The 16,357-nt window shown below is 40.7% G+C and overlaps 2 protein-coding genes across 2 annotated transcripts in view; one reads left to right on the forward strand and one right to left on the reverse strand.

Moving 5' to 3' along the window:
- metrn (meteorin, glial cell differentiation regulator) overlaps nucleotides 1-3,494 on the forward strand; it is a 5,704-nt gene extending 2,210 nt beyond the window's left edge. Inside the window, exons 3-4 of the mRNA XM_035670853.1 lie at nucleotides 850-909; nucleotides 1,566-3,494. Coding sequence (XP_035526746.1) covers nucleotides 850-909; nucleotides 1,566-1,879 — 374 coding nt within the window. The 3' untranslated portion in view covers nucleotides 1,880-3,494. The remainder of the gene's footprint in view (nucleotides 1-849; nucleotides 910-1,565) is intronic.
- A 12,106-nt stretch (nucleotides 3,495-15,600) lies between these two features.
- The window catches only part of ccdc78 (coiled-coil domain containing 78), a 4,682-nt gene continuing 3,925 nt past the window's right edge, over nucleotides 15,601-16,357 (reverse strand). The window contains exons 11-14 of the mRNA XM_035668149.1: nucleotides 16,186-16,229; nucleotides 16,013-16,094; nucleotides 15,809-15,909; nucleotides 15,601-15,729 (exon numbers count right to left, since the gene is read on the reverse strand). Coding sequence (XP_035524042.1) covers nucleotides 15,642-15,729; nucleotides 15,809-15,909; nucleotides 16,013-16,094; nucleotides 16,186-16,229 — 315 coding nt within the window. The 3' untranslated portion in view covers nucleotides 15,601-15,641. The remainder of the gene's footprint in view (nucleotides 15,730-15,808; nucleotides 15,910-16,012; nucleotides 16,095-16,185; nucleotides 16,230-16,357) is intronic.

The raw sequence follows: 16,357 nt of genomic DNA on the forward strand, positions 1-16,357 counted from the left end.
CACACACACACACATCTCTCTCTCCCACACACACACACTGATTAGGTTTGGAAGGGGGTTTGCTGTGGACTAGAGAGGAAGGAATCTCATTTATCAAGAGGTTTTCACTAAGGAGGAGAATGTGTGGGGTGGGCAGGGGGCCTCCAAAGAACCACAAGGAGAACTTTAAAAAATGCCAGGACATTTTTTTTTTTTCATACCCACTGTTCAGTCAGTGCACATGGACAGAGCTTTGCTGGTTGGTTGTTTTTTTTTAAACTGTAGCCATCTGCAAATCATGTTACAACCTTAAGTAAGGGGCACTGTATTTAAGTATTTATGTAAGTTTTTTTTTTATTTTTTTTTTAAGAAAAGTTGTCACGCCTTTGCAGAAAGAAAGGGAAGTAGGATTATGCTCCTTTAAAAAAAAAAAAAAATCTTTGAAGTCAACCCCCGCTCCCTGTCCTTGGCCCCTGTCTAGCAGGCTTTGATGAGGTGTGACTGCAGGCACCCTGAAAGGCTTTAAAGGGGGAAGTTTCATTTGGCCTTTAAACCGTCCGTGGTGGAAGAGCCTCGCACCTTAAAGCTCCACTGGTTCTCCTCTGCCAACTGTAAAAGTAGCAGCTGTCTGTTAGAACGCAGTGGTTGGTCTCTCCTTTGTTGCTCATCTTTGCACAGAGTTTTTAAGTCTGAATTCACATCTCACATTCCTCTGCATGTGATCCGGAAATGCGGTCTTTGATTTCCAGAGGCACAGTTCAAGTATTAGCATATAGGTGTTTTCAAGGAGTTTAGCAGCGTGTTATGTAAGGTCACCAACTGACTCTCTCTTTCTTTTCTTTCTTTTTCCTCCCTCTGTTGTCTCTCCAGATGCCTGCAGACCCTGCAACAACACTGAGATTCTAATGGCCGTTTGCACCAGTGACTTTGGTAAGTTACCCTATACAAGTTGCTGATATAACATGTAAGAACCCAAAAAAAAACAGGAATGACATGTTAATGTCACTCAGAAATCACCCCCATCCCTCTAATTTAGCCACGATTGAGAAATTAAACCAGACCACCAAATGGCACAAAGTCCTAGCAGCAAAGCCGCAGAATGGAATGATTTCTTGTCAGGATCTACAAATCGTTGTGTTGAATCGGTTTAAAGTCAGAGCACCCCAGTGCTTCTAAATCCTCTCCTCTCAAAAGAGCACAGAGACATATCAACCTAGGTCTCTCTCTCTCAGCTTTCTCCCCATCTCACACATACATATCAACCCTCACCTATTCTGTCTGCCCTCTACAATATCACTCAACCCCCTTCGAGAAGGAGCAGTGGACTAATCTCCTGGCCTCTGATTGAGCTGTTATGGCACTGAGGAAAAGTTCAGTGGGCGGCAAAAGCTAGAAGGATTAGTGAGCAGACTTAGGCCTTCGTATGGCTTTTACCATCAGTTGGTAGGCCACAAAGAACCACACCTCTAAGTTTAAGTAGGATAATATACAGCAAAAACATTATAAGATAACAAAAGGACATGAATTAAAGTTATGCACTGTAAAGTAACCACAGAAATTAACCTGAATGTCCTGTTTATCCACAGTCGTGCGAGGTAACATCCGGTCAGTGGTGGAAGATGACAACCTGCGAGCAGCGGTGATCAAGGTCAGTGCCACCCGGGTGTTCCGTCAGAAGTATGCCCTGTTCACCGGCAACAGTCGACTGACCAGCCGAGGTGAGGTCAGGACTCTGCTGCAGTGTGGCGTCAAACCGGGGCCCGGCAGCTTTCTTTTCACCGGTCGGGTCCACTTTGGGGAGGCCTGGCTGGGCTGTGCTCCTCGCTACAAGGACTTCCAGCGGGCTTACACAATAGCCAAAGCAGCCCAGCAGATACCCTGTGAACTGCCTGTAGACTGAGTTAAACACTCAGCAGCAGCTTGTCTACCACTCAGAGTCGAGGCCGTACTGAAAGCCAACCAAACTCAGCCCTGTTCCATGTTTCGGAAGAAGCCACAGCGAACAACTGTTGGCCAATGTAGCCGATCCACCAACGGATATCGTCTTCCCAAAGGACTGAGGAGTGAAATGGACTTTTCCCAACTCCATTTCAGTGCAATATGCAGTCACCGGGTCAGAAAGGACCAGGTGGAATTGTGTTATGAGGGACGTGGTTGAAATGAAGATTATAAGCATTTGGCATTGGACATTTTTTTACACACAGTGATGCCATTATGCAGGTTCAGAGAAAATCAATTCAAGCTTTCCATTCGGGATAAATTAAGTCAAGCCATTAATTCAGGCGTATTGAGAGTCATTGCTTAGAAACTCAGGAAAATTGATGAAAAGTTCTATAGAAAGCTTACTGTCTATTAGTTGGTATCCAAGCGAGGATGTACCTCTAGGCACCTTTTGTTCAGAAAATGTCTGGCCATGGGAAAGTGATGTTTTGCTGGCTACCCCTGTACTGGGGTCATCCTCAGTGTTACTATTATTAAGGAGATTATTAAAAAAAAGTCCTCACAAAACAAAATGTTAGAAAATATATAGATATATATTTGCACTGATAAAGGAAAGGGAATGATCTGGAAAGTGTGATGCTGCAAGCACTGAAAACCAAATAAAAAGCAACTATATGTAGCATAGTGGAGCGATTTGAGAATTTTAATATATGTACAGATAATGTGAGCACATACAGTAGTAACACAAAGCTAAGGCTACCAGAGCAGGCTTCACAGCTCAAACTAGTGCTGAAAGCACTTTCACACTCTAGCCAACAGAGAGATTTAGCTTCTGGCATTGCAGGCATTATAAGACAAATGTGTTATTTCAGTAGTCGTACAATATTTCTGCAAAATGTAACAAATTGGACTGTATTTGACCTTAAAGAAAACTACTTTAAAAAGATGTCAGGGTGGAATTGTAGCAGTGTTGCCAAAGCAGTTATAAGTTTTGTTGTTGTCAAGTCACCCACTGCTCTCTGCTGAAGGTGTCATATATTATCACATATAAGGAGAAACTAAAACCAAGAAGCTATTTTATGATGTGTTAAACAAGATATTCACCTGTACATAGAGAAATATTCCTAAAATGAAGACAACAGCCATTCAGAAGTGAAGTCCAGTGTTATTATATGATATAAAATCCTCTAACCAGCTTTTGGTGGAAAAAAAAACAAGCTATTACAAGGCTAGCTCAACGGAAACACATAATATGCATTTAATGTATCAAATTCTGTTCTGTACAGTGATTTCATATCTGATGTGCACTATATCACATGCACCCCATCAACAAGGGGGAGGGTTTCATACCAAATTACCATGATGTACTGAAGCGGTATGTCTTAACTGAGTACACTGCCATTGTGCTGTTTGTTATTCTTTATGTAAATTCATGTCAATATCAATGTGAATGTAAATATGTTAATAAGAAATTCTAGAAACAACAGCATGAAAAAAGTCTGTGGAAAAAACAACATTGTGTCAGTATTGTGAATTATTTTTATGTTTGTCTGTGTTATTAAAATATACTGCAAGAAAACATTCTTGATGTTTTTTGGATGTATTTATTTTCTTCTTAAAGCCTTTCTCATACATTCACTTTGAACTCATACTTTGGTGATTTCATGCTCCACAAACATAATGCACCAGGATCATTAATTTATCAGCACTCTAACCCTGTCACCTAACACATCAATACAGTTAGACCCACCGTATAGTATTTGGGTCCAAAGGTTTCTAGCATTGTAAACTTTTCTCAGACATAAGTCACTTCAAGTACCCATAAATCAGATCCCTGAAAGCTCCGAACAAATGGCATGCCTGAGAGAGCGAGAGGCCTAAAAGGCAGAGAGATTTAGGGAGTGTGTAGGACCTTGAGGGCATTTGGACGGGGAAGGAGGTAGAAAACAGTGGTTGGAATTCTGTTGTCCTCTACCTCCCATTTTCAGGATTCAGGAAGCAATAAATTGCCATTAAGGGAGTGGCGTGGCAGACTCAGCTGAGCCGAGGTGCCACACAGTCGCTCACTTCATCCTGACCACGTGTATGCAAGGACAATCAAACCAAATCTCTTTTCCGCTCCACTTAAACATATGCCTTCAGCCTGGAGCCAATAGCATATCTGTTACCTGTTGTGGCTGACCACGGTTCATTCTCTGCTCTAACAGATGAGGAGCTGCATGGTAGATAATACAGAAACACCCATATCACTGAGCCTCTATGATAAATTCACCACCTGTTTCTCCTTCTTGCAAAATTCTGCATAAACATACAGTATACTGTGCACACCTCACTAAAATCTCAGATTTACTGCACATAGTAAATCCGTTTGAAAAAGAGCAGCTGGGGAATTAACATGGTGTTTAGGTTATATGGAAATAAAATCACAAAAGCTTGACATGCCTCCCATGTCTGGGAAGCTATCTCCCATAGAAACCCTGACACTCATTTGCCACTGCATCAGTAGTTCATGTGAGTGAACCTCCAGCCTCCCCAGCTATTTACTGCCTCAGTGCCCCTTTAAAACATCCTGTAACTGGGGGCCCCGAGCTGCACAGTCCTGCGCGCACACACACACACACTCTTCTGCCCCCTCCCTTCCAGTCCATCTGAGGTTACTGCTGCAGGGTTGATAAGCCAAAACAAAGAGTACTCAAATTATACTCCCTCAACTAATACATCATGTGACATTTTGACAAAGCCCAACTTCCTGCATTGTTGTCACTTCTTTGCAACCCCAGTTTGAACCCCAAAACTGCAGTATTAACGTCAGTGTCACAGTGGCTCAGTTTAGTTTTGCACTTGCTAAATGAAAACTATTACCAGTGGTGGAAGAAGTATTCAGATACTTTGCTTAAGTAAATGTACTAATAACACACTGTAAAAGTAAAAGTATTGCATTCAAAACGTTAAGTAAAGGTATGTAAGTATTATCATCAAATTATCAAAAGTAAAATTACAGTTATATGGTCCCTGTCAGTGTTTGAATGTTGTGGATTGGATTACTATTACTGCTGCAGTCTTTTACTGCTGTAGATGTTGATAAGGTTGATCTAATTTTTTTCATTATATTCTATGAGTCTATAAATATTATATGTTTGTAGCATTGCCGCCCTGTGAGAACCAAAAATTCTAATTCTAAATCACTAAAGTTGGAGATATGTGTTTTTCCATGGACAGGAAAGGTATGACATTTTTTATCTGAGAAGTAACTACTTACTAAAGCTGTCAGACAAATGTAGTGGAGAATAAGCATAGAGTTGGATAAAATAGAAATACTCAAGTAAAGTACAAGTATTTTGAATTTGTACTTGATTAAATGTACTTAATTACATTCCGATGCTGGTTATTGCATTGACTGTTTAAATGTGTACAGAGTTTATGATCTAAATAAAACTTTGGAAAATGGTATCTAAAAAACAATTCTACAGAATGTTTTGTTTACGACGTATTGATACATGGAAACTGTTAACTTATTTCTGATTATATTGCACACCACTGATAATTGCACACACTAATTTCATGCTGAATGATTTTCATTTGTTTTTGTGTTGCAGCCACACAGTAATACTTCCTCCCCCATGCATCCCCCCCCTTTATTCTGTCCTGTTGTGTGGCTAAGGTGATGTATGAACACTGCAAAGCGGGAAGCAGTCAGGAAAGGGGAATCCAAAGCAATGGGAGAGAGCTGTTGGGTGTGGACTTCCGTCAGCCCCTGGGGGAGTTTGAGGAAAGTGGCCGGAGACAAAGCTCCAGAGATGAGAGCACAGACAGGGGCAAAGTGCTCCTGGACACTCCCTTGTAGTTCAACACAACAACACCCCACCCAGCACACAGGTCCTGTGTTTCCAGCAGAAACTCTCCATGTTATTCAGCTATATAAAGGCCCACAAATAAACCGACAGCTATCGAACTTGCTCATCAAAGGATTCAAGGTTATTTTATTGTAATTTACAACACAAGGTTGTAGAATGAAATTCAGATATAGCTCCCTTTGTGCTACTTTAAAAAAAGTAATACAAATATATATTATTTTGTATGATGAATTGTTGAGAAAGAATTTAACAGTCTCACAGTCTGAGGTAAGAAGCAGTCTTTAAGTCCAGTGTTACGGCAGTGGAAGCTTCTGTACCTCTTTCCAGATGGCAGCAGGGTGAAAAAGCTGTGGCTGGGGTAGATGCCATCTTTTAGTATCCTTTGGGCTCTGTGCAGGCATCTCACCTCAGCAGTATCACTGATGCTGGGCAGCTGAGTACCAATGATCTTCTGGGTGGTTTTAATCACAGTCAGTTTCCAGTCAGGATGCTTTCTATTGCTGTTCTGTAAAAGTTAACAAGAACTTGGCACAGGCATTTTGCTTTCTTAAGTTTCCTTAAGATATACAGTCCTGATTAAGGAAGCACAGAACTACAGTTTGAGTGCTTTCTTAACCAGGGTGGAGATTTGACGTAACCATGTTCTGTGATGTTGATTTCCTGGATCCTAAAATTGTTCACCTGCTGCAACTTAGAGTGTGTCTTTACCTCTTTTTCCCTAAAACCAACAATCAGCTCCTTGGTTTTGCTGACATTGAGCCATAAGTTGTTTTCTGTGTACCACTGTACAAGATTGTTGATTTCCTCCTGATATGAACTCTCATCATTGTCTCATATCCAGGCAATGATGGTGGTGTCATCTTCAAACTTTACAACAGAGTTGTCTCCATGATGGGGGATGCAGTTATGATAATACAGCGTGAACGGGAGGGGGCTGAGCACACAGCCCTGAGGGACTCAGGTTGAACACTAGAGTGGAAGAGGTGTGACCACCAATCAGAACTATCTGGCGTCTATTTGTGAGGAAGTCCAGTATCCAGTTACAGATTGTGGTACTCTCAAGTTGAGTGGAGGGCAGTGGAGATTGAATCCTACGTGGATCTGTTGGTTTTGAATGCATACTGGCGGGTGTCCAGTCAGGCAGGGATGCTATTCTTTATGTGGTGGAAAACTAGTTTCTCAAAGCACTTCATTAGTTTGATATTGGACATACCTACATGTATTCGTTGGACTTTTCCAAATGTGTTAAGCAGCAGTTAACACAATCTCACAACAAGGTCCAATATTGTTCTGTAGCTTTCAATCGTGTCACAAGATATTCCTCGGTGGATGGAGTTTGCACAGGTATACAACTGAGGATGTTTAAAATGTAATTTCTGTCTGCAGATATTGCAAAAACTTTACCTGCATCACTTCATAGAAGCTGCAATGCTGCGGTCCAAAGCCTTTTAATGTTGTAAATCCTTTGTTTTTCTTCCAGATTTTATCCATGGCAGTTTGTCCTCAAACAGTCGAATCACTCACTCTAATGAGACTAACCTTTTCATGGGTTCATCGTCAAATCTTTCCCACAGCTTGCCCCACAGCTGCTGGGTGCTATGCTGTTGTTGATCCAAAACAGTGGTTGCAATGCTGTGACACACACTTTATACACTTGTGCCAAAAGATACTTGAGGTTTCTAAATGACTGAATCTCTGTTGCCCTTCTGTTGCTTTACTTTTCCAGTGATTCACTCTTGTTCCTTAGTGTCCAGTAAGTACCATGACTATTTTCATTCCAACTGTCCTTTAAACACATCCAGATGAGTAACAATCCATCCATTTTGTTTTTTAATCAAGCACAAGATTATAGCTGTATGACTGTATTATACCTCTGCACATTCAAACAGACTTTTGCATCCACATCAATATCCCAAAGTTTGTCATTGTTTATGATGATAGTGCACATGGTCTTAGCCCATACTGTGTGATTACAAAGCTAGATTAATAATAATGAAAATACAGCTGTGGATTTCATCAGGCTTTATTTTCCACATAAACAAATAATTTTTCCTTACTGGAAATCCAACCCACTTCAGCCAAACATCAGACCAAGTGGTCAGTCCACCTCTTCCTGTGACTCAGTGGCTGTGCATCCTGCTGCCTCTCCATCAGCTCAGCACCAGCTGACAGTGAGTCCATGACCACACTTTGGCATCCCAGATTCCCAGCTGACAAGTTCTGGTTCCCATAACACCCTTGCACAGCTGGGAGTGATGATTCCCAAATGGAAACTGTGAATGTTCACGTCTGAGAACATGCTAACTTGATATGTAGGCCTAAATCTTAATATCAGGCCAGGAAAGTGCAAGCAGTAACCACACAATAAGCATCATTACATGCCTCTACTTTGATGGTTTTGCTAAAAGATTTTTTATAAAGCACTGACTCATACTGGTGGTGAGCATTTGGTAAAAACTGATGAGTAACCTCTATTCACAGAGCATGAGGGTGAGGGTAGGAAAGAATAACATGGTCAGCATTAAAGTTGAGTGGGCAGTTTGGGTGGGTTGAGAGGTCAAAGCAAAATAGAGAGCAAGTGTAGAGCGGTGCAAGAGCATGTTTATCTGGCCATGTTATCCCTCTGAAGTACTGAAGGGAGGAGAGCGAGGAGCCCCCTTTGTTCCTCAAGAGCTTGCAGATGGCTGTAATCCCTTCCAAAATGCGCACTGAAAATCAATCAAGACAGGGTGGACATGGTGTATGAGTGTGGAGGCGGGCGACTCTTTTCTCAGGGAGGGGGTCCCACAAAGAAACACAAGTTGGGTCAAACAAGCGTCTTTGGTGCTTTCCCGCCAAAAAAAAGTATTGTAAGGAAAGACAGAGGGAATGAATTGCGAACCCCCTCCAATGAAGGCCCACTAGTTACCCCACCGTTTGAGCTGAACACAGCTGCCATCCCCTCACCGTATCCTGGGGCTGACATCGCCTGCAGGGGGTACAACCACAAAAATCCTCCAAACACTGACATCATACTCTAATAGGGCTACTTAGAGACATTCACTGTGGCAGTGTGAAGGAAGACAGGCTCACATAGCAATAGATACATAGATAGATAGATAGGTAGACAGACAGGGTTCCTCCTCTGCAAACACATTCTTTTTACAAAATTTGTGCCAATCAATCACATACATGTTGAGATATTTCACTGGATAAGTATAAGTAATTTAGACCAGCGGGTGGCACAAGGTGAAAAATCCAAGGATCACCAAAGCCATTTTGAATTATCCTCAGGACAGCATTGATGTCAGTCCAAATTTCATGGTAATCCATCCAATATTTGTCAAAGTATTTCATTAAAAGCAAAAATATCAACCTTGTGGTGATGCCGGCATTGCTATGCGTCAGCATGGCTAAAAAGTTAAATAGTCACTAAGACCTACAATATTAAATATCATCATATGATCTGATGATATGAGTATTGTATTTCCCTACAATTCCTCCTGTACTAAAATCCTCTATAAAAATCTAAAAATTATCAATATTTTATATTAATTAATATAATACATGCAATACAATGACACTTGAATTCTCTGTTTTCCTTCCTCGTGTGACTGACGTCAGGATACTAAACCCCAGCCTGAGAGTCTACCCACTACAAGGAAGCACACCTGTCTTTGGAAGGGCTCTGCCCTGCCAATTAACCACCAGGATTATGGTTAGGTCTGATTGTCTACACAAAGGGGAGAAACCTCCCTGGCAGATCAATTCAGTTCTCCTCTTGCTACCTGCCACCCACCTCTGTGTTTTTCCCCACTAATCCTGCAATACTACAGCGCTGGCCAGACCCCCCACCCTTTTGCACCCATTTTTTTGCCTGTTATCTTTCTCCTCAGAGTAGTTGTCTTGGGTTACCTTCACAGAGACATACTGCACTGTCCCTATTGTTCAAATTGTTTATTAAGCAAAGAGGTAGGCAGGAACGAAACTGCCACTCACAGTTGTTTTGTTATGTTACTAGTATCTCCTTGCATTTTTCTCCTGAATAATACAGCTCCAGGACAAGATTTGTCAACAGATACGCCTGGTGTGCACTGCTGTGTCATATGTGAAAACGTGATATTTAATAGCTCTTTTATTATGAAACTCAGTTTTTATTTATCAGTATTAAAGGAAAAATACAACATTTTGTGTGTCAGTTGGTAACTTGTATATTAAGGTTTGTAGTTGTCTTGTTTCTTTAACTTGACATGAATGACAACATGACATACATAAATTATTTCCTACATTTCCAAAAATGTATTTATATAATCAAAAATTGGAAAATGGTCATAATGTGATAGATATCCAGCAAGAAAGCTAACTCAGTGCTGTATATCTTTGACCCAACCCCTTTCCCTTTCTATTTTGTTGGGCTTTTATTGCCTTTATGATATTGCCAGCTGAAGATAGACAGGAAACGGGGGCAAAGAGAGGGGATGACATGCAGCGAAGGGCCGCATGTCAGATTTGAACCCTGGGCTGCTGCAGGAAGGACTCAACCCTGGTACATGGGTCGCCAGCTCTACCCACTGAGCTAACTAATATATATATATATAACTAAATATTCTCTTTTAACTAACTCTTTTAATAACTCTCTTTTAGCTCTGTTTTGGTCTCTACCAACTGCTGAGGGAAATTTCTGTCACTTGAGCAGCTGAATGGTCCACAATGTGCACCAGCTAGTTGCTGTAAACACTGTATTTAAGTCCCAGTTCTAATAAAAATATTAATCCACAAACTTCACTGTCACAATATTCTTTGTGAAATGTCAATTAAAGGCAATTTTGCACCATAAACAACAAAACTCCATTCACAAATATCTTGAAACTGAAAGTGATAGCACTAGAGGTAAGGGGGAAAATATGTCTTTTTGTGAACTGACCCTTTAGCAGCGTGAAGGTTAGTTTTTCCTTTTAACATTCATGAAATGAAACTTTTAAGTTACATACTTATCACATGGTGCAATGTGACTAAGCAATGCTAAGTGGCCGCTAAGAGCACTTTTCATGTTGGATCGAGTGAAAAGAAAAAGAAACAGAGAAACTTGTGAAGCCATTTATGCATCAGATGTGCTGACAGTCAGGCGGCATGTTTATACTCCAACAAAGTGCACTCACACATTGTGCATCAGCCCAGCCGCTGTGGCCTGTCTGATGTGTCAGAGCCTTCCTCTCCCTTCGCTCTACGCTCATTCCAGGGGAACATGTGCGCTGGAATTCTCCCCCAATTAAGACAGGGATTAGCCAGGTCCGCTGTGGGAACCGACCGAGTGTGGGAAAACAGAGGGCCTGTCCCTTTCTCCTTCCCTCACCGACACTCAGCCTCATTCTCACTCGCTCTTGTTCATAAAGCTGCCTCCCTCCCCTGTCCGTCTCACCCTTACTGTAACTCTTCCTCCTCCCTTTTCTCACCCTATATTCTGCCTTTTCTCAACATTCTCATTTTAGAACTTTCACTCTGTTTAAGCCACAATTCCAAAAAATCCATTTCCCATTGTTTTCCCCTCGCATCTTTTTAATTATGCACACTGACCCCCTTTATTTTTTTCTTCTTTTTTTCTTCTTTCTTAGCCACCCAGAATCTCCATAGATTTCAGTCCTAATTCTTCAAGGTTTTCAGAAGTGCACGGTTCTTCTGTGCTCCCCTCTCCTGCCCCTTCCCTCCTCCTTCTTAATGCCTCTCGAGCCTTCTTACTGAAAGCTTGTCTGAAGGGGAGCTGGGGACTCTTGCATGAATAGTCTGAGACTGTCAGACTGAAAGAGGGGGTCGAAAAGACAGCTCATCAGAAAGGAAAAGACAGGTGTCTCCGCATATAGACAGTTACAAAGTTTATGTTGGCATTTTTGCATCTGATATCCAACTAAAAAAATTATTTAACTAACATTTTATTGGTATATTGCACATACAATTTAATCTGCAGCATCACATAAATGAACCATAATTCTTATCAGTATCATGGGAGAATTCAAGAAACAACCCATAAAACTCGATTGTGCCAAACATCCATGGGAACATCCTGGTTGAACTCCATGCTCACTTTTCCATTGTCATTACATCTCTTTCTCATGATCGTGCAATACTCTCACTATCACACCAGATTCCTCTCCCACTGTGTCCACATTCCTACTCATTGTCACCTTTTCTTCCTTGTTCCCACTCTCCCTCTCCTTTCCTTGCGTTCCCATAAATCCCTTCCCTGTGCACTCCTCCACACAAGGCTTGTCCGTTCCAATTATGGCAGGGCCGTCCAGCCCCCAGCTCACACACAGCCCGCTCTCATTAAGCCTGTATCAATTAGGCATTAACCTCCTAAAACAAAGGGCCTCTTGACGAGTGGCCCATCGCAGGCCATGTGATGTACTTCCTCTGCATTGCTCCACCCTGCTTCCCATCCTCAGAACGACACATTCATCCAACGTCTTTCCCACTGTGCTGGCCACAAAACAGCTCTCAGCCAAAAGCATACATACATATATATTACTCCAGACAGCCATAAAGCAAAATAATGCAAAGCTCAGGTTTATACAGAATTTTGAGTGACGAAATATATAAACAGTCAATAAATAAGTAATAATATTTTAATTGCATCTATGACAGGATCAGAGGCAAACTGATGTGTCTTCTGTAATGATACAATGATGGCTTATTTTCATCAAGATTAAAAGCACCAGTGTGTATGATTTAACCAACTTAATACTGCTCACCTTCCAAGTGTGTAGGAGAAACTACAGTGTTTGCGAAACTCGCGAAATACGCGAATGGCCCCTTTTTGGAGCCAGTTTGGTTTGTCTGTTCCGGGCTGCCGTAGAAACATGGTGGTTCAACATGGGCTCCACAGAAAACAACCTGTGACATTTGTGGAATAAAAAGGCTCATTCTAAGGTAACAAAAACACAATGATTCTTATTTTCAGGTGATTATGAAAACATACCTATGAATATTATATTCTATTTCTGCCAAGAGATGCATCATCTTGAACTAGCTTAGTTTAGTAGCTGCAGGTACAAAAGCATTTCTTATCGTTTTGTTCTCCCTTAGTGGCCACAAACTACCACCTAGAGCAAAGCAATCCTGAAGAACAGAGCATGGCTTACACTGCAGTTGTGAGGAGTAAAGAACTGATAGGTTGAGTTGAGACTCACCTATATTCTTACTAGCCTATTTGACAATTTGGTTTAGAGAATTTTGGTTTTTCAGAGACAGGTTACCAAACTCATTGATTCAATAAAATCCTGATAAAAAGGGGTTATAATAGTTTTTATCAGTGTGAAAACAGGACAGTTTTCTGAGACAAAACAAACAATAATGTGCCTTCTTTACACACTGCCTCACAATTCTTCCTCAAGGTCTATTTAGAGTCTATGACTATCCCAAGGTACATGTAGCTTTGTACACAGTCAACAGCCTGGTCTTAAATTATCGTAGTCTCATAGATTTAATGATTATATCCTTTGTCTTGGTAATGTTTAATTCCAAGAAAGATTCGTCCCACCAGGGGACAAACTCAACAATGACTGGGTTGTGGCTGGGCTCATTATTGTGTAGCAGACTTACAATGACTGTATCATCTTCAGATTTCCCAGATTTCCTGTTCTCATGCTTACATGCACAAGTCTGTGTACAGAATATAAAGGTGAGAGAACCCAGCCCTGGGGTGAGCCAGTAGAAGAATACAATGAATCTGATAAAAAAGCTGTTCACTTTCACCCTGTGTGTTCTGTTCTGTTCAGTGTTTGAGGTGGACAGTGCTGAACATGAACTCCTTACTGCAGATGTGCAACATTACAGAATGCAATGTATTTTTTCTGAAATAAATGCTATCTTTGTGAAGCTGCAAATGTTCAGTTTTGATGATACAATTTGATACAATTACAAATACAATTTCTTAAAAGGTGTAAAATGTAGTCGATTCCATTATACTGAATGACTTAATGCTTAACTTTGACCCCCAAAAGACAAGAGATAAAAAACACCTTACGATCATTAAATGGCAACTTCATAGCAAAATATGTGCTTTCCCCCACATAGTCATAAAGCAAAATAATACAAAGCTCTGCATTGTTTAAATAGTAAATAAGTAAGTAATAATGATCATATTCATGTTTTAAATGCAACTATGATCCACTGATCTGTGACTTTGTGGGATCAGTAAAATATGAGTAAGTAATCAATTACTGCTTTACATAAACTGATTCACCGTACATACGGAGGTATGGGGGTTTAACCATTGGAAGCCATTGGAAGTTGTGACATTGTCTATAATTTAGTCTAGTAAGATTTATTTTTTTTATTTAGATTTAAGACTTCATTCATCGAATGCAACAATCTTTTTGTTGTTTCACTGAACTCTTAACAGATGTTTCTTAATGGAAAAACCAGAGATCACCAACCAGTCATTCCTTTTAACATATAATTTTAACTAAATCATTGTTTCAAGTTTTTCTCTTTATAAGACCAACTGAATCTTATCAAATTATCATTAAGATCAGTATTTGCATCATAATAGTGACCACATATAGTGGTTAGTAAAAAGTTGTTCACAGTCCAAGAAGTGAACTCCAAAATGCTCTAAGTTGGGGGAAAAAACTTGGCACATGGCCTCAGGGACCAGCTGTAGTGCACCAGATTTCAACCTCTATGCATTTGTAACATTACAGTTTCTGCTATTTATCCACTACTTTTCTTGCTTTTTGTTTACTCAGAGTAAACTACATTTGTACAAGTTTGCAGAGGCCACAAGGTCTCTCTATCTTTGTTGGTGGAGTGGCAAACAACAACCTGGTTTTGATTTTCCCACAGATCTGCCGGTGAGAGGAGTGGTCCCCAGCACCCAGCGCTTTGGCACAGTGACTATGTTGGCACAGGCCCAAACTGAGAACCCCCCACCCCTTTTCCCAGGGCCCTGAGAGTGTAATACATTACTAACAAAATCCCACTTCCCATTCCTCTCAAACTTTCACACCCCTGTTCCCCTCCTCCCACGGCTGGCATGCCCCCTGAAAAAAGGATTGGGGTGACATGCGTATGACTCTTTCCAATCTCCTCTACTTTTCCCATCATTCCCCAGAGTATCATACTTTTTATTTTATCTTTTTTTGACATAAAACAGTTTTTATTAACCAAACCTTTAAACCTTTAAAGTACTTTTAAATGGAATTTCCAATTTCTAAGCTATTTCAGCTATGGCACTATTAAAAACTATGAAACCCAGCTACCAAAACACACTAGGAAAAAATGCAGACCCTTTCACTGTTAAAGGGATTTAAAGGGAATAGATGCCTATTCACACCAACACTGAGGTTATAAATATGAACCCTCATTCTGGAAAAAGCCTGGCTTGTTTGCGCCACAGTTCTCAGCGCGGCATTGAGGGAAAGTATTCACAGGCGTGTACGTGTCTGGGTAACATGTAATGACATTATTCTCACCAGGGTGACCCCTCATTGTCACCACGCTTTCTTCTCCCGAGCTCGTGAAATTGACATAAGCTTTACAAACATTCCAGGCATTTTTTTCTCAAGGCCGGATTTCTTTGGGGGCCTTTCATAGAGAAAACCATCAGTATATGCAGCACCACCTAGTGATGGCGTAAATGCACACCATACACATGCTCTCTGGTCAAAACAACGTATTTAGTTAGATTTATAACTAGTCCACTTGAAAAGTAATGTTTTAATTTGAATAAAACCAGCTTAAAGAATATGTATGATTTCACTGAAACAAATGTTTAAAACTGTATGATTTTATTTTGTAACTTAAACCTATGGAATTTTTAAGTATATTGCAAATATGATATATGCTGATACATAAAATACATTTATGGTTCAGATTGTGTGGCCAGTTTTCTCAATTGAGTGATGAATTAGCACTTCGGGAGCGCCCCGCCTCCTGTATCCCCTGCAGTCTGCAGAGATGTGAGATCTCCTCTTTATACCTGCAGGAAGTGGTAAAATTCAATGTAACTCTTCTGAAAGTTAACATTATATGACTGACACATTAAGTGACTTCCTGACCTGCCCAGGTGGTTGTCAATGTAGTCCTGCAACTCCGACACCTGCGCCTCTGCCACTGTTGCTCTGGTGATGAGGACGGCACGCTCCTTCTCAAAGCCCATCTGTGTGACGAAAGGAAATCTGCAAATCACTATTATCACAGAAAACAGGTTTAAGTGAGGTTTTTGTGTGAGGGATATATAATTTGACAATCCAAATGTTTACCAGCGTAGAGTCTGGCATCTCCCTCAGCTGTTTCCTGATGTCCGACCAGGATTCTTCGCATATCTCCTCCAGTTTTGACGGCCTGATAAAGTTACATTTTTAATCATTCTTAAGTGACACAATCCACAGCTGACCATATTTGTCATTTGGAAAAATACAAAAGTGGCACTCACTCCTGAAGGCTGAAATCTCCAACAGGCATTTGGAGGACAGCTACCTATAACAGAAAAGTCAGGATGAAGGTCTTACCTTAAACAAATAAATGTATGTAAAACAGTAGGGCAATATGAATGAAGATTTGAAGTGTGTGACATAAACAGAACCTGAGTTGCAATATTTTTCTCC

This window comes from Morone saxatilis, unplaced genomic scaffold (assembly GCF_004916995.1).
Source record: "Morone saxatilis isolate NCDOM2014 unplaced genomic scaffold, NCSU_SB_2.0 Contig1, whole genome shotgun sequence".
In the NCBI taxonomy this organism is placed as follows: domain Eukaryota; kingdom Metazoa; phylum Chordata; class Actinopteri; family Moronidae; genus Morone; species Morone saxatilis.